Consider the following 27,361-nt stretch of genomic DNA (forward strand, 5'->3'; position numbering starts at 1 on the left):
TACAATTTTACAGGGGAAATTTTATAAAGATCAGCTTAAGTATGAAATTGTGTCTTCAAAACGTTTAACCCCCCCTCCAAAAAAAAAAAACGCACCTGATTTGTAGTTACTTTATCCTAAAGACCTATACACACACTCGGTTTTCACGGCGGTAAAAAGTTTGCCGTGAAAACTGAGGGGAAAACCGAGAACCCGGCAGGAAAACTGCCATGGAGCTTTGGCTGGGAATCCTGGCCGTGTGTATGCTCCATGGGCACTGCCTCACAGTGTTTCCCATAGAGTATTAGTAAAGCTGGCGGCAAAAAAGCCGCCGGGAGTCCCGACGGGAAAATAGAGAGCAGGTTCCCTTTTTTTCCCGTTGGGATTCCCGTCTGTTTTCCTGACGGGAAAACTGCTAGGAAGCAGACACGCATCTGGTTTTCCCCTGCCAAAAGCTCTCTTGTCGTGTGTATGGCCGGGTACACACGGTCGAACATGTCCGCTGAAACTGGTCCGCGGACCAGTTTCCGCGGGCATGTCCGACCGTGTGTACGGCCTAGCGGACAGGTTTCCAGCGGACAAAAGTTTCTTAGCAAGCTAAGAAACTTGTCCACTGGAAACATGTCCGATGGTTAGTACACCTAATCTGACATGTCCGCTGGTTATGACGTGTAACCAGCGTCCCGAAATCCCGCGCATGCGTCAAATTGATTCGACGCATGCGTGGAAGCATTGCACTTCCGTGTTTGAGAACGTCGGTGTCTTCTACGTCACCGCGTTCTCTGTCCGCGGGGATTTTGGTCTGATGGTGTGTACACACATCAGACCAAAAGCTCCCAGGAGACATGTCCGATGAAAACGGTCCGCAGACCGTTTTTATCGGACATGTCTCCTCGTGTGTACGGGGCCTATGAGGCTTTAGATGTGGCAGTGGTGTTTTAGGTGACAACGCTCCCTCCCCTATCTTATCCATGGAGGTGCAGTATTGTCATCCAAGGCTGTGCTGATTTGGGCAACAAACAAGTCCTCCTCTATTACATGGCAGGGGAGGAGATTATTCGTTTAGATAGCTTGGAGGAAAGATTAATTTTATATTTTCAATCCCACCAACAAGTAATGACAAGGACCCTGCATTTCTGGAAGGATCAACAGGTATTTTTCTCTACTGGTTGAAAATGTTCTCGGACTGAAAAAAGAAAATCAAGACACCACATCTAAGGACTGATAATCCTCAATATATACACATTTTTGTTTTTAACGTTTTTAGGTCCAGATTTTTCTTTTTTACTTTTGATGAATATTGTGAAGAAGCAGTGAGATAAGCACAGTGGTTTAATTGATCAGAACTGACATTCCAGTGACATCAGAATTCATCTTCTCCTCGGGGAAGGAAATCTGACATTGACTAGAATCCCCCCCCCAGAGGTTCCAGTGGGGTCCCTTCAGACTTAATAAAGGGGTGCGTCCCTTGATCAGAGGGTGTGACGTTACATGCAGTGTTACATGATGGACCTCCACACATCTTCTCTGGGTGAAGAACTTTGTCCCATGTCCAATGCTCAGGTCCACTTATTATGTGAAGGATTTCAGGAGTTAAAGTGATTCCCTTTATTGGCTCATTTTAAAGGATAAGTGCACTTTAAAATAATGTGCATTTAACGGCTTCCACTTCTTGACCTAACCTACCCTCCAAAGGTGTTTTTTTTTTGTTATATTTATTTTTTACATCTAGCTGTTTGTTTACATCCACATATTTGTTATCTTATGGTCTGTTTACATCCAGCCATTTGTTTACTTCCACTTATTTGTTTATATATATGGTCTCTTCATATGCAGCTATTTGTTATCATCATATGGTCTGTTTACATCCAGCTATTTGTTTACATAGGCCCGGATTCACAGACATCGGCGCATATTTAGGCGGGCGTAGCGTATCTAATATACACTACGCCGACGCAGCGCAGAGAGGCAAGCACTGGATTCACAAAGCACTCGCTCTTAAAGATACGCTGGGTTTCCTCGGCGTAAGCCAGCGTAGGTGGAAGTGGGCGTGAGCCATGCTAATGAGGTGTGACCCCATGCAAATGATGGGCCAAGCGTCATAGAAGTACATAAAACGAACAGCGCATGCGCCGTCCCGTGGCCGCATCCCAGTGCGCATGCTCAGAATCACGTCGAAACAACTGCCTAAGATACGTTGAATCCCTGCCTACGACATGAGCGTAAGCTACGCCTAGTCATATTCACGTACAACGTAAACGACAAAAGATACGACGGCTGTGTTCCCTGGTCCATACCTTTGCATGAGTTGCGCCTCCTATATGGGGAATAACTTTACGCCGGACGTACGACTTATGAAAACCGCGTATATTATGCGCCGGGCGCAACTACGTTTGTGAATCGGCGTATCTCCCTCATTTGCATATGTGCATAGAAAATCTATTAGAGCGGCAAATGCGCCCGGCGTAACTATGCGCCCACGATATGACGGCGTAGGCAAGATAAGTCGGTCGTAGGAAGCCTATTTTCAGGCGTATCTCAGACTGTGGGCAGGGCGCACAGATAAGACGGCGCATAGTTACACTTACGCAGCGTATCTCGAGATACGTTGGCGTAAGTGCTTTGTGAATCCGGGCCATACTGTCTGTTTACATCCAGCTATTTGTTATCATCATATGGTCTGTTTACACACTGTCTGTTTACATCCAGCTATTTGTTATCATATGGTCTGTTTTACATCCAACCTTTTGTTTACACTTAGCAGTGCAAATCTTCACTTTGCTGACCGAGCCGGTGCATTAGAGCCCCATAGAAATCAATAAGGATTTGCCCTGAAGCCGGAGACGACCCCTTGAGCCCCGTACACATTAGGGATTTGGAATTGCCACGATCCTGTGTGAATTTAAATTATGGCAAAATGCGCAACTCGCTTATTCTTAATGGCACCCCAAGTGTGGTGCTATTATGCCATGATTGTGGCACGACATTCAGGGAAAAAAGTGTGTTTAAAATTTCGCACCTTGCTTGGCACCCAAAAAAAGGAGCAGGAGCTTCTTTTGGACACGAAAGGGGCATAGGGCAGCCCATTTAAGTGAATGGGCCATCCTATGCACCACACGCGGAAACATAAATTGCGCCTTTAAGATCACAAGTAGGAACGCTCGTTCCCCCAATGTGAGATCCGAACAGGACTTTGAAGTCTATGGGGCTGTAGTGCACAGGCGCGGCCAGGACAATGTAGACATTTGTAACGGCTACCCTGATAGTGAGAGGGTCTTAGCCGTTGGAGACGTCCTTTTCCCTGGCAAGCTGCGATATGCAGGTACCGCCGGTATATCCCATCGAACGCCCTTCCAAGAAACGAGACGGGCTACGTTTGCAGAGTCAAGCAGACTGACTTTTAATGCCACATTTTACCTCCTTATATCTGGTTACAAACTGTACAGAAACAAATGACACTCCCCCCCCCCCACCCAGGGGGGGCTTCAATACACATACTTTGAAATAATGACATTCCCTTGAGCCAATCAGTCGCTAGACGTTTTGGCTCCTAAACTTAGCTTGATCAGACAATAGAATTCAATTAACCTTTAAAACAATTATCACTCACACCTAATCCCCATCAGCATACACCTCACAGGAGGCTGTTCCTACACAAAAGAGAGTTCATTAGCTATGCAAAGGGAACATTGGCATTCAGCTCTGAAAGAGACCCTTGTCCAATTAACCCTTTGAGCTCAGAATACAATGTGGTACATCCAATTGTGACAAGCCATGCAGTTCCTTGTAGTCCTCCCTGCATGAAGATTATAAATGTCCAGGCAGAATACATAGGTCTGTTACAACATTCACCTCTGGATGTAAACAAACAGTGGAACTGCGACCACCAGATTGAGGTAAGTGTGTATCTGTGGAGGAAGAAGGAGGGTTGGGTCAGGAGGAGGGCAAAAAAGGGTTCATGCACTTTGTTCTAAAGTGTACCAGTCCTTTATGATGTTGTTAAAGGTGCAAGCTTTTAGGACTTTTTTTCCTCAGGCAGTTGATTAATGACTTATATTGGTCAATAAAGGAGATTACTATAAACCCTAAATGTCTGCGTTCATTGATTTCCATTGAGACTTTGTTCATGCATTGCACTAACATCATGCTTTATTTTTTATGTCTATTTTGTATCAATAAAGTTTTTTTCCATAAATTTTCACATTCTTGGCATTCCACTGTATTCTTTGACCTATGGTGTGACATCCTCGCGGCCCCTGAAGCCTTGTGGCCCTGGATTACTTTTTTACCCCCTCCCGCTTTTAAAAAAAGAGATCCCTCTGAAAGGAAATCCGGACCCTCTAATAAAATGAGAAGGCGATCATTCCCCCCAGGACCCCGGGTACCCCATCTTCCTCTGAGTGTCGGTGTCCTCCATCTCACAGTAGATATGAGCTAAAGCTGATCTTCAGATAAAATTCTTCTATTAGAGCCAGGGCTGCTGTGAGAAATTACGGGGCCCCATACAGCTTACCAGGCAGGGCCACCCCAATATATCAAAACATTTTTTTCACAAAAAATACACCAAAATATTTATTAACGGACACAAACACAGCAGGGAACCTGTGTGAAATAGCCCTTTTTTATATATTTCTTTACATAAAAAAATTAAATTTAAAAATCTTATTTTACAATGTTTACATTTTTTTTACATTTAATTATTTTACAGGACAGGGAAGTTGACAGTGCCATGGGATGGGGGCGATGGGGGTGGGTGCGGCACAGTAAAAGGAGGGCACCCAGGGGGGGGGATCAAAAGCAAGAAAAACAGGGGGAGGGTTTGGTGTGGGGGGGAGCAATTACAGAAATGATGCCTTGTGTCTGTGTCTCTCCCTGCAGCAGCTGAAAGCCAGCGCAGGGAGAGACACACTCTCGCCCATCCACACTGATTCCTCCTGCTGTTCAGGCCCCCCTGTGTGCCTGGGCCCCCTACAGGAGGACTGGTGGTCCCCCCCTATCAGCGGCATTGATTAGAGCTCTCTTCCCTGCCACAAGGATTTCTGTTCCTGTTCAGCCAGTCCTGATATTTAACTGGTGACCCGGCGCTTGCTCTACTGCAGGAGAACCAACACAGCTAGGTAGGTCCCACCCCCAGCCTGTGATTGGACAATGCAGGAGCAGCAGCAGACTCGTGAGCTCACCTCTCCTCCTTTCAGCTTGTCAGCACAGAATGATGAACCCTCTCCCACTCCCAGTCTGAGTGTGGCTGTACAGGAGCCAGATATCGGGGATTTACATACGCTGCATTTAAAGAAATTGTATAAGAAATACATGAGTTCCGCCAAGTGTCATTTTATTTTTATCGTATCTGTTTGGAGTTTAGTTTTCAAGGAAAGATTTCCTATTAGAGTTATGTAGACTACCATTGCTGACCTGTGTCTGAAAATGCAATTCTGGGAGAGGTACCTGGAAGAAGCACCCAATAGGTCAGCCAGTCCTGCTGGTCGAGGTATCTGGCTGTGTCTGAACACAAAATTAGAGTCTTCCTTTGTGTTCAATGCAATTCGCTTAAGCAGGTCAAAGTACATAAAGCAGAACTTTCTTCCCAGAGAGGAGGAACAGGAGCTGCAAGCCACAGGGCTGATCAGTAACCAGTAGACTCCCGAGATTAGCACACATCCTGAAGCACAGGTCTCCAGTTAGATCTCTGCTGTGTCGCCCCCATGTGGTCCCAATATGGAAATACAAACTCATCCTACAGAGGCTCTGCAGCTGAACAACTTGTCACAGAGGATCCTCTTTATCTCTACTCGTCGTCTTCTTCTTTATCCCTCAGTCCTTCGCTCTGACGAGCCCTTCCTGTCATCTCCAGCAGAGCCTGCACCTCCGGGTTCGCGTCCAGGACACTCTTCTTGTTTTTGGCCTGAAAGCATAAAAATTATTTGTTTTTTATGAAGTCAAAGTTCCCAACAGCGAGAGGGTCCGCACACACAGGATGTTGGGGAAAGTAGTTAGGCAGCCCGCAGATGTTATTATGTGTCATATGGCATATCTAGGCACCCCATGGACACAGTTAGGCACCTCATGCATGCAGTTAGGCAGCCCGCGAATGTTATTAGGTGCCTAATGGCATAGCTAGGCGCCCCATGGACAAAGTTCAGTGCCTCATGGATGTTCTTCCCCTCCCCTATTATATGCTATATTGTTCTTTGGGGCGCTCTTTTTACACAAAGAACCCCAGATACAAATAACAATGTGTTGTTTCTAATGCCTTATGTTTGTTTTATGTTATGTTTTTAGACCGTCTCCTGATGAAGCGAAACTAGTCGAGACTCGAGACTTTTGGTCTCACGATCCCAATTGTTTCACCGATACCCTACCCCGTCTGTAACAAAATGGGGATTGCACAACCGGTGACCTGATTGTGGTCAAGTTTGTTTTGTTTGTAATGGGTTTTAATGTGATGTAATTTTTATTTATTGTTGTCTTAATGTCTATATGTAAATAAACATTTTCTTAAACTTACCTTAAATGAACTACTTAGGTTTTTGAACCTTTACATAGAGTACCGGTATAGTCCTCCCTGCCCACATTTTTTCATTGGAGACTCCGGGTTTGTGGGGAATCCTTGGGACTCCTCAACCTATACCTGCCTCATGGATGTAGTTAGGCAGCGCACAGATGTTATTGGGTGCCTAATGGCATAGCTAGGTGCCCCATGGACACAGTTCGGTGCCTCATGGATGTAGTCAATATTCCTGCCCCATGGACAGTGGCAGGAATAGGGCCTTGTAGCAGTGAGAGAAATGGTGCCCTGGGGGGTCAGGAAAGGGAAAGAAAGGGCCGCTGGTAGTCTCCTCCAGGGATGAGTGCGGCAAAGCAGAACAGCAACTGGGAGACAGCAACAGAGTGCAGTCACCCTATATCAGGAAGGGCCTGAACATTACCTCTGTGGCAGGATCCCCAGAGATTATCTCCATGAAAGCTGCATATTTAACAAGTGGAAAACACATTTTGAAATCAACTTAAACGTGTCAAAGCTGCCGCAGACCCAAACTCCACTTAATTCTTTGTTCCCTGCTGTTGTATAGGATTCTACGACTGTAATGGGCCGTACACACGACCGAACATGTCTGCTGAAACTGGTCCGTGGACCAGTTTCAGCAGACATGTTCGGTCGTGTGTAGGTCCGAGCGGACAGGATTCCAGCAAACATTTGCCTGCTGGGCCTTTTTCCAGCTGGCAAATATTTCTGGACTTGTTTTAAAACAGCCCGCTGAAATCCTGCCCGCTCGGACATGTTCGGTCGTCTGTACAGACCTACCGTACATGTCAGAGCGCCCGCCATCCCTCGCATGCGTCAAATGACTTTGACGCATGCGTGGAAGCATTGAACTGGCAGGGCCGCCCACGTCGCCGCGTCATCGTCGTGGCGCGGACACGCCCCGCGTATTGTTTACGCGCGGATTTCTGTATGATGGTGAGTACAGCCACCATACAGAAATCCCCGGGCATACATGTACGGTGAAAACGGTCCGGCGGACCGGTTTCATCGTACATGTATGCTCGTCTGTACGCGGCCTAATATATCATGTGTCTCTGAGTTGCACTGGGGGTTTTAGTTGCACTGGGGTTTTTTTTTTTTTTTTTTTAGCCCGGAGTTGTCCTTCTACCCGTGAATGACGGCTCCATGAGACCATTGTGATGACTTGAGCTCCCCACCTTATTTTATGTAATCAGATTGCCTCGTATCATATTTCTGTATGTACCTTAGCCAATTTTTGTCATGACCAATGTCTGTTGGAATGTATGTTGTATTCTTCTTTTTGTTGAATGTTTTAAAATTCAATAAACAGATTTACAAAAAAAAAATAAAAAAAAACGTGTCAAAGCTTATATAAGATTTTAGTGATTGGGAGAATACAGGCTTTAAATTGGCTCCAAAGATGCAGTTTCCATGCGCAGCGGCTTTTATTTTCATCCTGGCACACGCTTTCCTGCCCCTGGTTCTCCTACTGCCCAAATTCCTCCAACGTTCGGTATCTCTCACCCCCTTGAAAGTTTCAGAAGACATTCAATATGCAGTAAACGCGTCTCTTGGTTCTGGCACTAGCCCTTCATACAGCCTACTGCAGTCCCGCCAACGTACTGCAGCATGAGCAGGTGGTTACACAATTCATGGACAGGTGGGCACAAGCCCAAAACCTAAGGTAGCCCATACACTATGCATCTTTTTTTGTTCATTCAACCAGCAGGCTGAACAAAAGATTTTGATTCCTCCATCCACACATTCAAGGTGGATAGGAAAAACCTTCCCGCTGTAGTAGTAGTGTATTCTGACAGCAGGGAGCTCTCGTCGCCGTCAGATTACAACGGCCCAAGTCACATGGTCTCAGGTTGCTAGGCTACCGCACCCTAGCTAAACCGGATGGTGGAGCAATATGGTGCCTCTTCCACTGACGTCTTTGTGACAAAACGTGCAATACAGAGCCATTTGCATCTTTACGTCACATCTAGTTTGGTCCGTGTAACGCACCGCAACCCGGACTTCCTGACTTTTGTACACAACACCTGTATTCATTCAGATTTTTGTAAGTCTACCCATTTTCTGCGCAATGAACAATAGTTTAGCTGGGTTACGCTATGGGTATCATTGTGTTTTCATGAGCTCACTGGGGCAGAGGAAATCAAAGAGGCTACAGTGAGGACCCCAATTACAGTCATTTGGTACGGGGTGAAGGCTGGTTACCTTTTAATGGGTAGTGTCATCTGGTGAGTGCAGCACATGAGGGGGGCACGAGAGTGACACGAAGAATTTGCCTGGCTTTATGCACTATTTTTGCAGCACTTTTTTCACTCCAAATTTTTACTGAAATCTTATGAACTTTACATTTATGAACTTTAATTATGCTCACATAGTTATTACTGTAATACTTTGATCAGCTATTATTGCACTTTGTTTATGGCATTTGCACTTTTTATAAGGCGTTTCAATTTTCTACAGTTGTTCATGTTTTTTGCACATATCACTTTAATTCAACACTTGAGTACATATTACACATTAGCAGCGCCATTATCATTTACCCATTATCGTTTAATGATCATCGTCGCCAGCGTTAGGGGGGGGGGGGGGGAATAGGCAGGCTGGTTGTACACACATCGATCAATAGACGTGTCTACAACCAGCCTGCCCATACATGGATCGAAATTCATCTGGTCCCTACTGAACAGGCTGAATTTTGAATCCATGCATGTCCAGCTACAGAAGCACTAAATCTGACCACTTGGGATAGGAGGAGGGTATAAATGGCGGGCTTTTTAATTAACGCACAGCTGTAATGTTCCAAAGAATCAACAGTTTACCAATTCACTTAGCGGCAATTACACTGCACTCCAGTGAGTGTTTAAATCCTGAATAATATAATCTGAGGTTATGTGCACAGTTTCTTTAACTGCTTCAGACTGGCAGAAGTACCAGCACAGAAAGTTACTATTGAGCTATCCTTGGCTTACTTTCTTCTGAAAATGCTAGTTGCCTGGCTGTGCCTAGGACAAGGTAACAGCAAATGAAAGTCAGACATAAATCACATGGAGGGCTCATAGTGGATACAGCACTGGTATGAAGCCGAATTTACTGAGGATTTTTCCTTCCTACCTGTAGGTGTTCCGGCAGCTCTCCAAGTGCCCAGACCTCCATGGTGTCTATAGCGAAATCCTCTTTCCCGGACAGCTGGGGACTGTTATAGGTGGTACACCGCGGCTTGGCTCTGCTGTGTCCTTTCCCAAAGTTACTATCGATCCACAGACCAAAATAATCATGTTGTCCTCCCATGCCCTGCCGGAAACCAAACACACTGACATTGAGGACATGTACGTCAATTATTTGGCAAGCTGTTTAATACATTTGACGCTTTTGTTTTTTTATTATAGGATAGCAGAGTTCGACCCCTCATTTTTTTTTTTTTAAGTCAGCAGCATGCGCAGTAGGGTTCCCGGCGTGAAGCTGAAAGGCTACACTGCCGGGTACCCTTACCTGCAATGGCGGGGGCAGCACCCGACAGCTGATGGAAACATTAGCTGCGGTGCCGACATCGCTAGACTCCAGGACAGGCAAGTGTCCTATTATTAAAAGCCAGCAGCTGCAGTATGTGTAGCTGCTGGCTTTTAATATTTTTTTGGGGGGGCGGAACACCGCTTTAAGGCTTTATATGATTACCATTTCACACAGTAGCTGACATAATATTACATTCCCTCTGCATGGGAATGTTAATCTACAGATTGCATGCAGGATTGGTAAATGGACAGAGGGAGGCGGACACTCACCAGTCCATTCGGCATGGTCTGTTGTCCGTGGTTCAGGTACATGTAGTGGTCGTTATAACCAGTGTAGGTGTAGATATTAAGATTTGGGGACACAGTAAAGAGGAAGCATCTGCTGTCTCCTATTGGGGGCAAAAAAATTGAGAGTTGTCACATAATGGAGGTTCCACAATATCATCAAGGGGAGAGCCCCAGAGATGTGGCTTAAGATATCCAAAGACAAAAAATGACAGTTGCTCAATCCTATGCTTTTTGCCAACATCACCAGGCCAGTCAGTGCGGTGTGTGGGAGGAGGGGAAACACCCCAGCAGGCACATGGTGGGTCTGGTCACTGTGGCAATAACACAATAAGTACCAGTATAGTGACCAAATGATTATTAATGACTAGAAACACTTCTGTAAACAATAAAGGATATAATAATCTTACGAACTATTGGTGCAATTTAGAGATGAGGAATTGAAGAGTTGTCACTGCTCTACCAAGGCACTGGTTATGGCTCTGGTCGCCTATCCTGGCTCAGGTCGCCTATCCTGGCTCAGTTATGGCTCTGATCGCCTATACGGGCTCAGTTATGGCTCTGGTCGCCTATCCTGGCTCAGTTATTGCTCTGGTCGCCTATCCTGGCTCAGTTATGGCTCTGGTCGCCTATCCTGGCTCAGTTATGGCTCTGGTCGCCTATCCTGGCTCAGTTATAACTCTGGTCGCCTATCCTGGCTCAGTTATGGCTCTGGTCGCCTATCCTGGCTCAGTTATGGCTCTGGTCGCCTATCCTGGCTCAGTTATGGCTCTGGTCGCCTATCCTGGCTCAGTTATGGCTCTGGTCGCCTATCCTGGCTCAGTTATGGCTCTGGTCGCCTATACGGGCTCAGTTATGGCTCTGGTCGCCTGTTATGGCTCTGGTCGCCTATCATGGCTCAGTTATGGCTCTGGTCGCCTATCATGGCTCAGTTATGGCTCTGGTCGCCTATCCTGGCTCAGTTATGGCTCTGGTCGCCTATCCTGGCTCAGTTATGGCTCTGGTCGCCTATCCTGGCTCAGTTATGGCTTTGGTCGCCTATCCTGGCTCAGTTATGGCATTGGACCCATGTCCTTGTGCTCTTATAGCACTGTTCCCTTGCCCTGGCTGTCTTATGTCACCTTCGCTCTGTTGTGGTACTACTCCCCTATTCGGACTTGGTTATGGTACGTTCCCCTGTCGTGGCTCGGTTATTTCTTAAAATTTCCTTGTTTGAAGGGCCCCTCAGTTTGCAAAAAGCTGATAAACCCAAGCCACCAGGCTTGATTAATGTCTTTCCCCACTTACTGAAGGTTTGAATCTAGCGCCTCATTTCTGCTCTTCAGTGACAGTTATGTTACCTTGCTCTGTCTGTTTTGGCTCTGGTCCCTGCCACGTCTCTCTTATGGCACTGGTTCCCTGTTGGAGCTTTGTTAAGGCATTAATCCTGTATCTTTGCTCTGTTATGGTGCTTGGTCTCATATTCTGGCTCTGTTATGGCACTGGTCTCTTACCCTAGCTCTCCTATGGTACTGGTTCTGTTGTGGCTCTATTTAGGCACAGATTCCATATCTTTGCTCTGTTATGGTACTGGTCCACTGACGTGTATTTGGCTCCATCCATCTTCCCATCAACTCTGACCAGCTTCCCTGTCCCTGCTGAAGAAAAGCATCCCACAATATGATGCTGCCACCACCATGTTTCACGGTGGGGATGGTGTGTTCAGGGTGATGTGCAGTGTTAGTTTTCTGCCACACACAGCGTTTTGCTTTTAGACCAGAAAGTTTAATTTTGGCCTCATCTGACCAGAGCACCTTCTTCCTTATGTTTGCTGTGTCCCCCACATGGCTTCTCGCAAACGGGACTTCTTATGGCTTTCTTTCAACAATGACTTTCTTCTTGTCACTCTTCCATAAAGGGCAGATTTGTGGAGAGCACGACTAATAGTTGTCCTGTGGACAGATTCTCCCACCTGAGCTGTGGATCTCTGCAGCTCCTCCAGAGTTCCCATGGGCCTCTTGGCTGCTTCTCTGATGAATGCTCTCTTTGCCCGGCCTGTCAGTTTAGGTGGATGGCTATGTCTTGGTAGGTTTGCAGTTGTGACATACTCTTTCCATTTTCGGATGATGGATTGAACAGAGCTCCGTGAGATGTTTAAAGCTTGAGATATATTTTTTTTTATTTTTTTTATAACCTAACCCTGCTTTCAACTTCTCCACAACTTTATCCCTGACCTGTCTGGTGTGTTCCTTGGCCCCTTATGATGCCGTTTGCTCACTAAGGTTCTCTAACAAACCTCTGAGGGCTTCAAAGAACAGCTGTATTTATACTGAGATTAAATGAAACACAGGTGACTTCTGAAGGCAATTTGTTCCATTAGATTTTAGTTAGGGGTATCACAGTAAAGGGGGCTGAATACAAATGCACGTCACACTTTTCACATATTTGTAAAAAAAAAAAAAAAAATATCATTAAAACCAGTTATCATTTTCCTTTCACTTCACAATTATGTGCCACTTTTTTTGGTCCATTACATAAAATCCCAATAAAATACATTTGCGTTTTTGGTTGTAAAAATGAGAATGTGGAAAATTTCAAGGGGTACGAAAATGTTTTCAAGGCACTGTATGACACTGGTCCCCTGCCATTGCACTGGTTCCCTATGCTGGATCTGTTAGGGTACTGGTCCCCAGCCCTGGCTATTTTTTTGTGGCACTTGTCTTCTGTCACAGCTCTATTATGGCACTGGTTCCCCACTGTTGCCCCATTTTGGTAGCCTAGGACCTCACCTTTAAACTGTGGCTTTACCTCCCAGCTCTGCGAGGCGAACCCTCCAAAGATGGAGCCGTCAGAGTCCCGGAGAACCAGCAGGCTCGGTCCCTGGTCCACCAGTTGTCCACAGAGCTTGGAGAAGCTCTCTCCGTGAATCTGGGTGGAGAAGAGAAGACGCCAGCGCTGCTGCATTTCAGAGGGGAGGTGAGAATTCAGAAACATGACGGAAGGGAAGTCCAGGAGGCTGCAGAAGGACGTCAGCTTGCCTTTCTTACATTTTGGTACCAGAGAGCCGAGGTCCAGCTGCTGCTCTGTTCTCTTCCTCATGATGGACAAACCCAGCCTCACCACGATCCGCAGAAACATAGAAACCATTGGAGTCTTGTACAGCCAGTCTGTTATAGAGGTCTGGGTGTAGGAGGAACTAAGGCGCTCCACCTCTTTAACGGTCTGTTCACCTGGAACACAGAAGGTGAGAAGAATTGTCTATAGCTCAATAAAACAAGGAAGGGAAAAAAAAAAAAATCAGGAGGTGGAAATATCACATACCTGCTGAATGTAACGGTGACAGCAGCTGTGCGGCCAGAGTGAGCGTCCCTGATTTACAGTCGTGGGTGTTTTCCAGGCTCCAGCCGCGCAATGCGTTTTCTCGTTGTAGTACGTACACCACCGCCCAAATCAGATCCTCCAGGAACTGGGGAAAGAGAAACGGTCGTTCCTTGTTATGACGCATGTTCACCAAGTTCTGCGTTATTCTATTAAATCACAAAGACTGGCTGCTCCGCCGTCATGCTAAAGGGAATGATTCGCTCATCCGCCCTTTCCTGGCCTGCCTGCTCGGATATGGATTTTGGGGAGGACCCCATGCCATTTAAAAAAATAAAAATAAATTAATAATAATAATACTACTACTAATAATAAAAATAATAATAATAATTGGCAAAAGATGTGAACATATCCCATACGAAACCATGTTAAATGCAAAATGCACTAAAAAACACATAGATGTGAACCTAGGCTAAATACGGTAGATACCCAACAGGCCATGCTTTAAAATTACATAGGCTCGTGAAATGGCGCCAAACTACAATACCTAAACATCTTTAAAATACCTTTACAGGTTACCAGTTTAGAGTTCCACAAGTCTGGAGCCAACATTATTGTTCTTGCTCTGACAATTGGGACGATACCTCACATGTGTGGTGCGATCATCGTTTACACATGCGTGCGGGACCTTATGTACGTGTATGGATTTGCATGTGAGCAACCGGAGAGAGGGGAGCTTGAATTTTTTTTTATTCTTAATATTTTATTTAAAATCTCCCCCCCCCCCCCCCAACTTTATTGCCATCACAAGGGATGGACAACATCCATTGTGATAGCATTGGGTGTGAAAGGTCCTCTTTATGGGGAGCTCGGAGGGGGTCAACTAGACCCCAGATCTCTCCATGGCCTCGAGTGCAGTCCATCAGACACAGATCGGTCACTTCCCTGGCCGTTAACAGCCAGGTGAACTAAGAACCAAAACCGGAAGTGACAAAATCCTGATTGCTTCTGATTTTTGAGGTCACAGAGAGAAAAAAAACATCAGTTCCTCACCTTCTATGTAGTGCAGCCAATGCTGTTGGCTGAAGCAATCACAGGGGAAGCCCCTTCCACCACAAGTCACTTCTGCTTTACAGGGAATTGCCGGCTGTAAATTGATACCAGGATGATACCTGCATGTGCAGACATCATCCCAGTATAACCACTTCACTCCCAGGACGTCATAGGACCTCCAGCCAGGTGAAGTGGTTATTCCTTTTTTGCTTTAATGGCTGTCAAATGTTAATATAAAGGTCACACACTTCCAGGGTGACAACGCTGCCTTTGTACGCATTGTTAGGTAGATTCACACACATTGGCTTAACTTTAGGGCGGCCTAGCCTGTTTAGGCTACACCGCCGTAAATTAGTTAGGCTAGTAGTGATTCACAATCTACTTACCTGCTAATCTACGGCGGCGTAGCCTAAAACGAGCGGGCGTAAGGGCGCCTAATTCAAATTGCTTGGAGGGGGGCGTGTTGTATGGAAATGAGGCTTGACCTCACGTTTTTTGACACTGCGCATGCGCCGGGCGACTACATTTCCCAGTGTGCATTGCGGCTAAGTACGCCGTACGGGCCTATTGATTTCGACGTGGACGTAAACGACGTAAATCCCGATTCGGACAACTTACGCAAACGACGTTAACATTTCGAATTTTGCGGCGGGAACGGCGGCCATACTTAACATTGTCTAGGCCACTAGAGCATAGCTCTAACTTTAGGCGGCCTATCCCTTACGGAAACGTGGCGTACGTTCGTGAATCGGCGTATCCCCTCATTTACATAATCTACGCCGGCCGCAATGGACGCGCCATCTAGCGGCCATCAGAAACATTGCAAGCTAAGATAGAACGGCTTGCGCCGTTCTATCTTAGCTTTGTTTAAGCGTATCTCTGTTTGAGCATACGCTTAAACAAACGCTGGCATAGATTCAGAGTTAGGTCGGCTTATCTGGAGATAAGCCGGCCTAACTCTCTGTGAATCTACCTATGTGTGTCACCCTTCTATGCATGTTCCTAATAAGAACTGCGAGTGGAGCCGATGAAGCACACAGCTTGCTGCGACACGTCCAGCTTTAGCAACAGACAGCAATCACAGCCAGCACAGGGATGTGCACAACATCTGTACATCCCGGAGCCACTAAGCACAGCAGCCCTGCATGGGGAATGGATTAACTTCTTCAGACCCGGGCCATAGTAAAAAGACGGCTCTACAATGCTGGGAGGCCGTCTTTTTACGGCCTCAGGTCCTCCGGCCATTGGGGGGGGGGGGGGGGGGCACGCATGTGCTCGTCGCGTCACTGAGAAGCCGATGCACGTGCCTGTCGGCCGCGATGTCGGCCGGGTACCCGCGATCGGCAGTGACAAAGCCAGGGACATGACAGAGCACAGAGATTCATGTCCTGTCAGGGAGAGGAGACCGATGCTGTGTCCCTTGTACATAGGGACACAGATCGGTCACCTCCCACAGTCAGTCCCCTCACAGTTAGAATCACTCCTAGGGAACACATTTAACCCCTTCCTCGCCCCCTAGTGTTAACCCCTTCCCTGCCAGTCACATTTATAAAAGTAATCAGTGCATATTTATAGCACTGTTCGCTGTATAAATGCAAATGTCCCAAAAATGTGTCAAAAAGTGTCAGATGTGTCCGCCATAATGTCGCAGTCCTGACAAAAATCACAGATCGCCGCTATTACTAGTGAAAAAAAAATGTCAGAATTCTACCCCCTATTTTGTAAACGCTATAACTTTTGCGCAAACCAATCACTATACGCTTATTGTGATTTATTCCCCCTCCCAAAATATGTAAAAGAATACGTATCGGCCTAAACTTTTTAAAATTGGGATATTTATTACAGTAAAAAAGTAAACAATTGTGTTTTTTTCAAAATTGTCGCTCTTTTTTTGTTTATATCGCAAAAAATAAAAACCGCAGAGGTGATCAAATACCACCAAAAGAAAGCTCTATTTGTGGGGGAAAAAAAGACGCCAATTTTGTTTGGGAGCCACGTCGCACGACCGCGCAATTGTCAGTTAACGCAAACGCAGTGCCGAATCGCAAAAAGTGCTCTGGTCTTTGACCAGAAATATGGTCCGGGGCTTAAGTGGTTAAGTAGCTAAAAGTCAAAGCTTGTACAATGGTTTTATTATGATATATGTTTAGAAATTGATTCATCCTAAAAGGACGTCAATTTTTTTTATGAGCTACGTCACATGACTGCGCAATTTTAATTTAAAGTGACGCAGTGCCGAAAGCTGAAATTTCGCCTGGGCAGGAAGGGGGTATATATGCCCCAGTGGTTAAAATGCCTAGTGTGCACCACACCCCATTATGAGGGTCCCGGTAATATGGCAGATTCCGGGTGCGGTGTAAGACCTTTCCAGTGTCCATTGGCCACATAGCACGCCGATGTCTGTGCGGTTGGCCAACGAGTGTTATGGGGTCACAATGACTCTGGTATCGGGGAGGTGGCCCAATGTGGAGCTACACATAACACAACATGGCGGCTCACCTTCTGCACCTCTTGTCCTGTCACTACCTCTTTGTTGTCTGATGTCATCATGTGAACGGCGACGGCGCCTTTCTCATCCACTGTTCCTCTCAGAATATCGACAATGAACAAAGCGTATTGCTCTATACTTATCTCCGTGGGGGCAGGAGAGGCCTTGCTTGCAGGGTTCTGGCTCTGTATACCATGGAAGATCCGATTAGACATGGCGCTGGGCAGGGAGTTCCCGATGGAATCCTGGGAAAAAACAGGGAGGTGTCTGGATTTAGACGATGATGGGATATTTCAGATCAGAGGCTCCCTCTCTGCAGGAAAATATCATACAACCTGGAAACTCCCATCCCTACAGATGTGAATCTCCCCTTCAGCCACTAGATGGTGCTGTACATGTAGATAATGGCCCGGATTCAAGAAGCAATTGCGCCTGTGTAACCATAGTTACACAGCGCAATTGCTTACTTGCCCCGGCGTAACGAATGCTCCTGATTCAGGAACCTCGTTACGCCGACTGCAGCCTAAGATATGCGCGGCATAAGGCTCTTATGCCCGCATATCTTAGGCTGCATTCTTGCGATGGCCGCTAGCTGGCGTTCCCGTTGTGCTCAGCGTATAGTATGCAAATTGCATACCAACGCCGATTCACAACGTTACGCGAGCCCTGCGTACGCAGTTTCCGTCGTTTCCGTACGGCGTCTTTCGCGTAAGGCTGCCCCTGCTATTGGCAGGGGCAGCCAATGTTACGTATACCCGTCGTTCCCGCGTCGCGAAATTTCAAATTTACGTAGTTTGCGGAAGTGATTCGTGAATGGCGCTGGACGCCATTCACGTTCACTTTGAAGCAAATGACGTCCTTGCGACGTCATTTGCCGCAATGCACGTCGGGAAAGTTTCCCGACGGAGCATGCGCTCTACGATCGGCGCGGGAACGCGCCTAATTTAAATGATTCCCGCCCCCTACGGGATCATTTAAATTGCGCGCGCTTACGCCGGGCATTTTGCCGGCGCGCCCACGATATTTACGGAGCTACTGCTCCGTGAATCAAGGGCAGCGCAGTAAATTTGCGGGGGCGCAGGGCAAAAACTTTGCCCTGCGCCTCCGCAAAAAAAGCGCAAATGTACCTAAATCTACCCCATTAATTTCCCTGAGGGGGGGGGGGGGTTCAGCTCTCCCAACACAAAAAAAAAAAAAACATTGCCCCCTGCTAGGTCCAAACCCCTCTACCAACACAAAATGTTCACTCCCAACTAGGCCCACATACCCCCTTCTAACACCAACCTTCACCCCCTCCCAAACAAAAAGATCACTCCCCCCCAGGCCCAAAATCCCCCCTCCCCCCCTCAACATGTAAAACATGGTGTAGCAGCTTTGCAGTGAAAGGGGGAGCATACAGCAACTTCAGGTACCATTCTTAGGTGGAGGTGGGATAGGCTTCCGTGAATAAGTGAGCTTTCAGGGATCGTCTAAAGACGGTCAGGGAAAAGCTGATCAAACATACTGGGGTAGGGAGTTCCAGAGCATAGGAGAGGCTCTGGAGAAGTCCCGGAGACCAGCATTGGCAGAGGGAAAGAGAGGGGGGTGTAGGAAGAACCTGGAAGGTGCATTGTGGGGAGAGGAGAAGTCCAGAGGAACATTACACATTATTTTCATTTAGCGGAGTTACCCCACAAGGTCCAGGAGATGAGAGCTGATTGCTCCGCCCCCCCCCCATGGGAGACCTACCTGGAAAGCAGCCAATCCCAGGCCCTTCTTGGAGGAGTTCTTTGCTTGGCATAGATTTTCAAAACTGCTCTCAATTTCAAGCTGGTCAGCAGGGGGGATCTGCGCCAGGCGCTTCTGGAAGACGCTACTTTCTGTGTTCCCCATCGCCGGTCACTGCAAAAGACCACCCACTAAAAAAAAATATATATATATTCAAATGAGAGGAGCATGGGTGGAATATACCAACAGAGAGGAACTATAGGGGGAGGAGGAGCATGGGATAAACCAACAGAAAGGATATATAGGCGAGAGAGGAGCATAGAATATACCAACAGACAGGATATATAAGGGAGGGGGGGAACACGGAATTTACCAACAGACAGAATATATAGGGGAGGGTGGAGCATAGAATACACCAACAGACAGGTTATATAGGGGAGGGAGGAGCATGGAATACACCAACAGACAGGTTATATAGGGGAGGGAGGAGCATGGAATACACCAACAGACAGGTTATATAGGGGAGGGAAGAGCATGGAATACACCAACAGACAGGTTATATAGGGGAGGGAAGAGCATGGAATACACCAACAGACAGGTTATATAGGGGAGGGAGGAGCATGGAATACACCAACAGACAGGTTATATAGGGGAGGGAGGAGCATGGAATACACCAACAGACAGAATATATAGGGGAGGGTGGAGCATGGAATACACCAACAGACAGGTTATATAGGGGAGGGAGGAGCATGGAATACACCAACAGACAGGTTATATAGGGGAGGGAGGAGCATGGAATACACCAACAGACAGAATATATAGGGGAGGGTGGAGCATGGAATACACCAACAGACAGGTTATATAGGGGAGGGAGGAGCATGGAATACACCAACAGACAGGTTATATAGGGGAGGGAGGAGCATGGAATACACCAACAGACAGGTTATATAGGGGAGGGAGGAGCATGGAATACACCAACAGACAGGTTATATAGGGGAGGGAGGAGCATGGAATACACCAACAGACAGGTTATATAGGGGAGGGAGGAGCATGGAATACACCAACAGACAGGTTATATAGGGGAGGGAGGAGCATGGAATACACCAACAGACAGGTTATATAGGGGAGGGAGGAGCATGGAATACACCAACAGACAGGTTATATAGGGGAGGGAGGAGCATGGAATACACCAACAGACAGATGCCTGGATTCACAAAGCACTTACGCCGACGTATCTCCAGATACACCGCGTAAGTGCAAATATGCGCCGTCGTATCTGTGCGCCTGACTCAGAAACTAAGATACGCCTGAAAATAGGCTTCATCCGACCGACGTAACTTGCCTACGCCGGGGTAGAGTGGGCGCATATTCAAGCTGGACGTATTTGGCGCTCCCTACGCCGGGGTAGAGTGGGCGCATATTTACGCTGGACGTATTTGGCGCTCCCATCGATTTTCTATTCACATATGCAAATGAGGGGGATACGCCGATTCGCGAACGTCCGTCCGACGCAGTGCGCGTAAAGTCATACGTCCGGCGTAAAGTTATGCCCCATAAAGGAGGTGTAACTCAGCAGCATCCATGCAAAGGGAACACAAGTCGTCGTATTTTACGTTGGACGTGAATAGGGCTGGGCGTAGGTTACGTTCACGCCGTAGGCAGTGATCCGGCGTTTCTTAGGGAGTAGTTCCGACGTGATTCTGAGCATGCGCACTGGGATGCGTCCACGGGGCGGTGCATGCGCCGTTCGTTATACATATCTGTCTGGCGCTCGGCCCATCATTTGCATGGGGTCACGCCTCATTTGCATGGCTCACCCCCACTTCCACCTACGCCGGCTTACGCCTAGGAAACCCAGCGCAGTTTTGGCAGCACTGGCTTCGTGAATTCAGTGGATGCCTCTATGCGCTGCGTCGGCGTACCGTAAAGGAGATACGCTACTGAGCTGACAGGGAGGGAGGGAGGGGGAGAGAAGACAGGAACCTTTTTACATTTGTTTTATTGATGTGGGAATATTTTTTTTAGATTATTGAACATAAATAAATAATGCATTTTTTTGTAGCCAAAATTAATAATCGGACTTGGTCTTATTTTCGGGGAAACGCAGTGCTGAGAGACGGGATACACGGAGGAGGAGGAGGGAGAATGAAATAATAAAACACATATGGGAAGGGGGGACCCAGGATATACCAACAGACACAATATACGGGGGGGGGGGGGGGGGAGCAGGATATGTGCAGTACATACAGATCAGGATGTAGCGGGGAGAGAAGTGGTGACCACCATAGGAAGCTTGGTGTGTGTACACGGGGAGTGCGGTCACTGGATATCTATCCCCTCCCCCTCTCATCAATACTCTGCACAGAAATTCCATGACGAGATCGGATATTGATCTGCAGAGGAGGAAATCAGGACACTCAGATGATTGGATGGAGAGACAATCCCGGAACTCCACCCCTCACCGATCACCAGGACTGTGAGGGACAGTGCGGTCTCCCCCGTCAGTGACAGGACAGTGCGGTCTCCTCCGTCAGTGACAGGACAGTGCGGTCTCCCCCGTCAGTGACAGGACAGTGCGGTCTCCCCCGTCAGTGACAGGACAGTGCGGTCTCCCCCGTCAGTGACAGGACAGTGCGGTCTCCCCCGTCAGTGACAGGACAGTGCGGTCTCCCCCGTCAGTGACAGGACAGTGCGGTCTCCCCCGTCAGTGACAGGACAGTGCGGTCTCCCCCGTCAGTGACAGGACAGTGCGGTCTATGACAGGGAAGCTGGCACTTTATGTGCGGTGTACAGTGTCACCTCCATCCCACAGAGAGTGTTTATAGATAATAGTGACTCTCCTCTCCACTGTTACCTGTAAACAGGCCGAGTGTTCAGGGAGGGGCTGTGTTATGGGTGATGGGGGGGGGGGGGTCTACATCATCACTTTATTCTAATGGGGGGGGGGGGGACTCTGGTGACCGCACTCCCCTCTCTCTCTAGTGACCACACTCCCCTCTCTCTCTCTCTCTCTAGTGACCACACACTCTCTCTCTCTCTCTCTCTCAGGTGACCGCACTCCCCCCCTCTCTCTCAGGTGACCGCACTCCCCCCCTCTCTCTCTCAGGTGACCGCACTCCCCCCCCTCTCTCTCAGGTGACCGCACTCCCCCCCCTCTCTCTCAGGTGACCGCACTCCCCCCCCTCTCTCTCAGGTGACCACACTCCCCTCTCTCTCTCTCTCAGGTGACCGCACTCCCCTCTCTCTCAGGTGACCGCACCCCCTCTCTCTCTCTCAGGTGACCGCACTCCCCCCTCTCTCTCTCCCCCCTCTCTCTCTCTCCCTTCTATCTCCCTCTCTCTTCTCTCTCTCTCTCTCCCCCCCTCTCTCTTCTCTCTCTCTCCCCCTTCTCTCTCTCCCTTCTCTCTCCCTCTCTCTTCTCTCTCTCTCTCTCCCCCCTTATCTCTCTCTCCCTCTCTCTCTCTCTCTCCCTTCTCTCTCCCTCTCTCTCCCCCCCTCTCTCTTCTCTCTCTCTCCCCCCTCTCTCTTCTCTCTCCCCCCCTCTCTCTTCTCTCTCTCTCCCCCTTCTCTCTCTCTCTCTCCCCCTTCTCTCTCTCTCTCCCCCTTTCCCTTCTCTCCCTTCTCTCTCTCTCTCTCTCCCCCTTCTCTCTCTCTCTCTCTCTCCCCCCTCTCTCTTCTCTCTCCCTCCCCCTTCTCTCTCCCTCTCTCTCTCTCCCTCCCCCTTCTCTCTCCCTCTCTCTCTCTCCCTTCTCTCTCTCCCTCCCCCTTCTCTCTCCCTCTCTCTCTCTCTCCCCTCTCTCTCTCCCCCTTCTCTCCCCCTTCTCTCTCTCTCTCCCTTCTCTCTCTCTCTCCCTTCTCTCTCTCTCTCCCTTCTCTCTCTCCCTTCTCTCTCTCCCCCTCTCCCTTCTCTCTCTCTCTTCTCTCTCTCTCTCCCTTCTCTCTCTCCCTTCCTTCTCTCTCTCCCTTATCTCTCTCTCTCCCCCTCTCCCTTCTCTCTCTCTCTCCCTTCTCTCTCTCCCTTCCTTCTCTCTCTCCCTTATCTCTCTCTCTCCCCCTCTCCCTTCTCTCTCTCTCTCCCTTATCTCTCTCTCTCCCCCTCTCCCTTCTCTCTCTCTCTCCCTTATCTCTCTCTCTCCCCCTCTCCCTTCTCTCTCTCTCTCCCTTATCTCTCTCTCTCCCCCTCTCCCTTCTCTCTCTCTCTCCCTTATCTCTCTCTCTCTCTCCCTTTTCTCTCTCCCTTCTCTCTCTCCCCCTCCTCTCTCTCTCTCCCTTCTCTCTCTCCCTTCTCTCTCTCCCTTCTCTCTCTCTCCCCCTCCTCTCTCTCTCTCCCTTCTCTCTCTCCCTTCTCTCTCTCTCCCCCTCCTCTCTCTCTCTCCCTTCTCTCTCTCCCTTCTCTCTCTCCCTTCTCTCTCTCTCTCTCTCTCTCTCTCTCTCTCTCTCTCTCTCTCCCTTCTCTCTCTCTCCCTCTCTCCCCCTTCTCTCTCTCTCTCCCTTCTCTCTCTCTCTCTCCCTTCTCTCTCTCTCCCTCTCTCCCCCTTCTCTCTCTCTCTCCCTTCTCTCTCTCCCTTCTCTCTCTCTCTCCCTTCTCTCTCTCCCCCTCCTCTCTCTCTCTCCCTTCTCTCTTCCTTCTCTCTCTCCCTCTCTCTCCCCCTTCTCTCTCTCTCTCCCTTCTCTCTCTCTCTCCCTTCTCTCAGGTGACTGCACTCCCCTCTCTCTCAGGTGACCGCACTCCCCTCTCTCTCAGGTGACCGCATCTATCTATCGCACTTCTCCTGTTCTCACCTCTTTCTATGGGCTTCTCTCTTCCAGTGACACCACAAGCCCCGCCCCCAATCCAGGGATTCTGAGGCGATTGCTTCATCCACCAATCAGATCACACAGCTGGGCGGAGTTAATGGCCGGGCGGAACGTTCTCCCTCCTCCTCCATATTGGAGACTGGAAAATAGCAAGACCCCGCCTCCTTTCTGACATCACTTCCACCGGATGACAGAACCATGCCAGGGTTCAACTTTCTGCCAGGTTCAACATTTTGAACCCGGGGGCGGGGCTGGGCGGCACTGATCCAGCCCAGCCCCGCCCCTCGGACTGTGTGGAAACGACAGCTCATATCAGACGTCTCTCCCTTCTATCCCAGTCTGTGGAGTTTCTTCATGAAAAGACTCTGGCCCGGATTCAGAGTGCAATTGCGCCTGCGTAACCATAGTTACGCAGCGCAATTGCTTACTTGCGCCGGCGTAACGAATGCTCCTGATTCAGGAACCTCGTTACGCCGACTGCAGCCTAAGATATGCGCGGCATAAGGCTTTTATGCCCGCATATCTTAGGCTGCATTCTTGCGGTGGCCGCTAGGTGGCGTTCCCGTTGTGCTCAGCGTATAGTATGCAAATTGCATACTAACGCCGATTCACAACGTTACGCGAGCCCTGCGTGCGCAGTGTATGTCGTTTGCGTACGGCGGTTTTCGCGTAAGGCTGCTCCTGCTATTAGCAGGGGCAGCCAATGTTACGTATACCCGTCGTTCCCGTGTCGCGAAATTTGAGCTTTACGTAGTTTGCGTAAGTGAATCGTGAATAGCGCTGGACGCCATTCACGTTCACTTTGAAGCAAATGACGTCCTTGCGACGTCATTTGCCGCAATGCACGTCGGGAAAGTTTCCCGACGGAGCATGCGCTCTACGATCGGCGCGGGAACGCGCCTAATTTAAATGATTCCTGCCCCCTACGGGATCATTTAAATTGCGCGCGCTTACGCCGGGCATTTTGCCGGAGCGCCCACGCAATTTACGGAGCTACTGCTCCGTGAATCAAGGGCAGCGCAGTAAATTTGCGGGGGCGCAGGGCAAAAACCGTGAAGGTACCTGAATCTGCCCCTCTGATCGTTACTACAGACCGGCGTCCTCCATCATCAGGACTTGAAAGGAGACTCCACCCACAATGATTGTCTTTAGTTATGGGTGGAGGGGGAGATCTTTATATCTGGCACTGATGAGGATCCTGACCGATCTCTTCACTCTTTCCCTACATTTTCTAATTGTGTCACCGAGACAGGAAGTGATGAGAAATATTGTCTTGTTGTCACCAGAATAGGAAGTGTTGGGAAATCCTCTCAGTCAGTTGTCACCAGAACAGGAAGTGATGAAAAATTCCCTCTCCGTTGTCACCAGAACAGGAAGTGATGAAAAATTCCCTCTCAGTTGTCACCAGAACAGGAAGTGATGAGAAATCCCCAGTCAGTTGTCACCAGAACAGGAAGTGTTAAGAAATCCCCAGTCAGTTGTCACCAGAACAGGAAGTGATACAAAATCCCCAGTTGGTTGTCACCAGAACAGGAAGTGATGAGAAATCCCTTCTCAGTCAGTTGTCACCAGAACAGGAAGTGATACAAAATCCCCAGTCAGTTGTCACCAGAACAGGAAGTGATGAGAAGTCCCTTCTCAGTCAGTTGTCACCAGAACAGGAAGTGATGAGAAATCCCCTCTCAGTCAGTTTTCACCAGAACAGGAAGGGATGAGAAATCCCCAGTCAGTTGTCACCAGAACAGGAAGTGATACAAAATCCCCAGTCAGCTGTCACCAGAACAGGAAGTGATGAGAAATCCCCTCTCAGTTGTCACCAGAACAGGAAGTAATGAGAAATCCCTTCTCAGTTGTCACCAGAACAGGAAGTGATGAGAAATCCCTTCTCAGTTGTCACCAGAACAGGAAGTGATGAGAAATCCCCTCTCAGTTGTCACCAGAACAGGAAGTGATGAGAAATCCCTTCTCAGTTGTCACCAGAACAGGAAGTGATGAGAAATCCCTTCTCAGTTGTCACCAGAACAGGAAGTGTGGGTTATTCTTAAAATTTGGAATAAAACTTTTCCTTTTTTCATTATATTTCTTGTTTCATCCAATCACTGAGTCTCTGGAAAGGCAAATTCACTTTTCACTACAGGTGCACTTGGAAGTCCAGTCTCTGTAGATCCGAGGAGCGAGGGGGACATGTAGAGAAAATACAAATGGAATTTTAGCTTGCACGTGATTGGATGATAAAATCAGCAGAGCTTCCCCTCATTTCAGATTTCCCCCTCAGATCTACAGAGACGCACTTGTAGTGCAAAGTGAATTTGCCTTTAGTAAATCAACCCCTCTGGGCTTCTCTATGCAATCCAGATCAGGGCTGGTGGGAGGGGCTTGCAGGGGGCTATACGCCGTCGGGGGTACAATACATAGAGATGCATGCAATGCATAAATCTCTATGTATTGTCGCCGCTGCCGCCCACTATTCAGATGGCCGGCCCCCCTGGTGAGCGTCGGCGCCGGCCATCTGAATAACAGCAGCTTGTTGGTGTTTGGAAGTGCCTATCAGAGCCAGCCTGTGGGCTCTAATCGGCTTCCAAATAGTTAACCAGGGGACACAGGGGGGTGTGCGTTCCTTGGTTAACACTGACACTCGTCTCAGCCAATCGGGTTCACCGGGTCTGGTTACCTGTAACCTGATTGGCTGAAGCGACATCTAGGGCGGGACTTGGGAGAAGACATCGAGGGAGTGTGGCTGACCCGAGAAAGGCAAGTGCTGGGGGACGGGGAGGCAATCTGGCGGCAATTGCTGGGCACAGTGGTGACAATTGCTGGGCACAGTGGTGACTATTGATGGGTACAGTGCAGTGGTGACAATTGCTGGGCACAGTGGTGACAATTGCTGGGCACAGTGCAGTGGTGACAATTGCTGGGCACAGTGGTGACAATTGCTGGGCACAGTGGTGACAATTAATGGGCACAGTGGTGACAATTGATGGGTACAGTGGTGACAATTGCTGGGCACAGTGCAGTGGTGACAATTGCTGGGCACAGTGGTGACAATTGCTGGGTACAGTGGTGACATTTGCTGGGCACAGTGCAGTGCTGACAATTGCTGGGCACAGTGGTGACAATTGCTGGGCACAGTGGTGACAATTACTGGGCACAGTGGTGACAATTACTGGGCACAGTGGTGACAATTACTGGGTACAGTGGTGACATTTGCTGGGCACAGTGCAGTGGTGACAATTGCTGGGCACAGTGCAATGGTGGCAATTGCTGGGCACAGTGGTGACAATTGATGGGCACAGTGGTGACAATTGATGGGCACAGTGGTGACATTTGCTGGGCACAGTGCAGTGGTGACAATTGCTGGGCACAGTGGTGAAAATTGCTGGGCACAGTGGTGACAATTACTGGGCACAGTGGTGACAATTACTGGGCACAGTGGTGGCAATTACTGGGTACAGTGGTGACATTTGCTGGGCACAGTGCAGTGCTGACAATTTCTGGGTACAGTGGTGACAATTGCTGGGCACAGTGCAGTGGTGACAATTGCTGGGCACAGTGGTGACAATTGCTGGGCACAGTGGTGACAATTGCTGGGCACAGTGGTTACAATTGCTGGGCACAGTGGTGACAATTACTGGGCACAGTGGTGACAATTGCTGGGCACAGTGGCTGCGTTTGATGGCACAGTGAGGCTGTGTTTGTTTGCCCCCCCCCCCCCAAAAAAAAAAA

The 27,361-nt window shown here is 48.5% G+C and overlaps 1 protein-coding gene across 5 annotated transcripts; it reads right to left on the minus strand.

Moving 5' to 3' along the window:
• Positions 1 to 3,736: 3,736 nt before the first annotated feature.
• MEAK7 (MTOR associated protein, eak-7 homolog) lies at positions 3,737 to 23,753 on the minus strand. Of its 5 annotated transcripts, none has more exons than XM_040329360.1 (9): positions 23,624 to 23,753; positions 18,863 to 19,032; positions 17,146 to 17,379; positions 13,597 to 13,741; positions 13,065 to 13,505; positions 10,282 to 10,400; positions 9,614 to 9,793; positions 5,718 to 5,881; positions 3,737 to 3,887 (listed from the first exon to the last, which is right to left on the minus strand). In XM_040329360.1, exons 2-8 carry the CDS (start codon positions 19,004 to 19,006, stop codon positions 5,765 to 5,767), a joined length of 1,380 nt encoding a protein of 459 aa, XP_040185294.1. In that variant the 5' UTR covers positions 19,007 to 19,032; positions 23,624 to 23,753; the 3' UTR covers positions 3,737 to 3,887; positions 5,718 to 5,764. The 5 variants fall into 5 exon arrangements, with proteins under 5 accessions (XP_040185294.1, XP_040185293.1, XP_040185291.1 ...); XM_040329359.1 differs by lacking the exon at positions 3,737 to 3,887 and adding an exon at positions 21,089 to 21,234 and having other exon boundaries at positions 5,291 to 5,881; positions 18,863 to 19,015; XM_040329357.1 differs by lacking the exon at positions 3,737 to 3,887 and adding an exon at positions 21,089 to 21,234 and having other exon boundaries at positions 5,291 to 5,881.
• Positions 23,754 to 27,361: the final 3,608 nt, after the last annotated feature.

Source organism: Rana temporaria, chromosome 11, assembly GCF_905171775.1.
Source record: "Rana temporaria chromosome 11, aRanTem1.1, whole genome shotgun sequence".
NCBI classification, from domain to species: domain Eukaryota; kingdom Metazoa; phylum Chordata; class Amphibia; order Anura; family Ranidae; genus Rana; species Rana temporaria.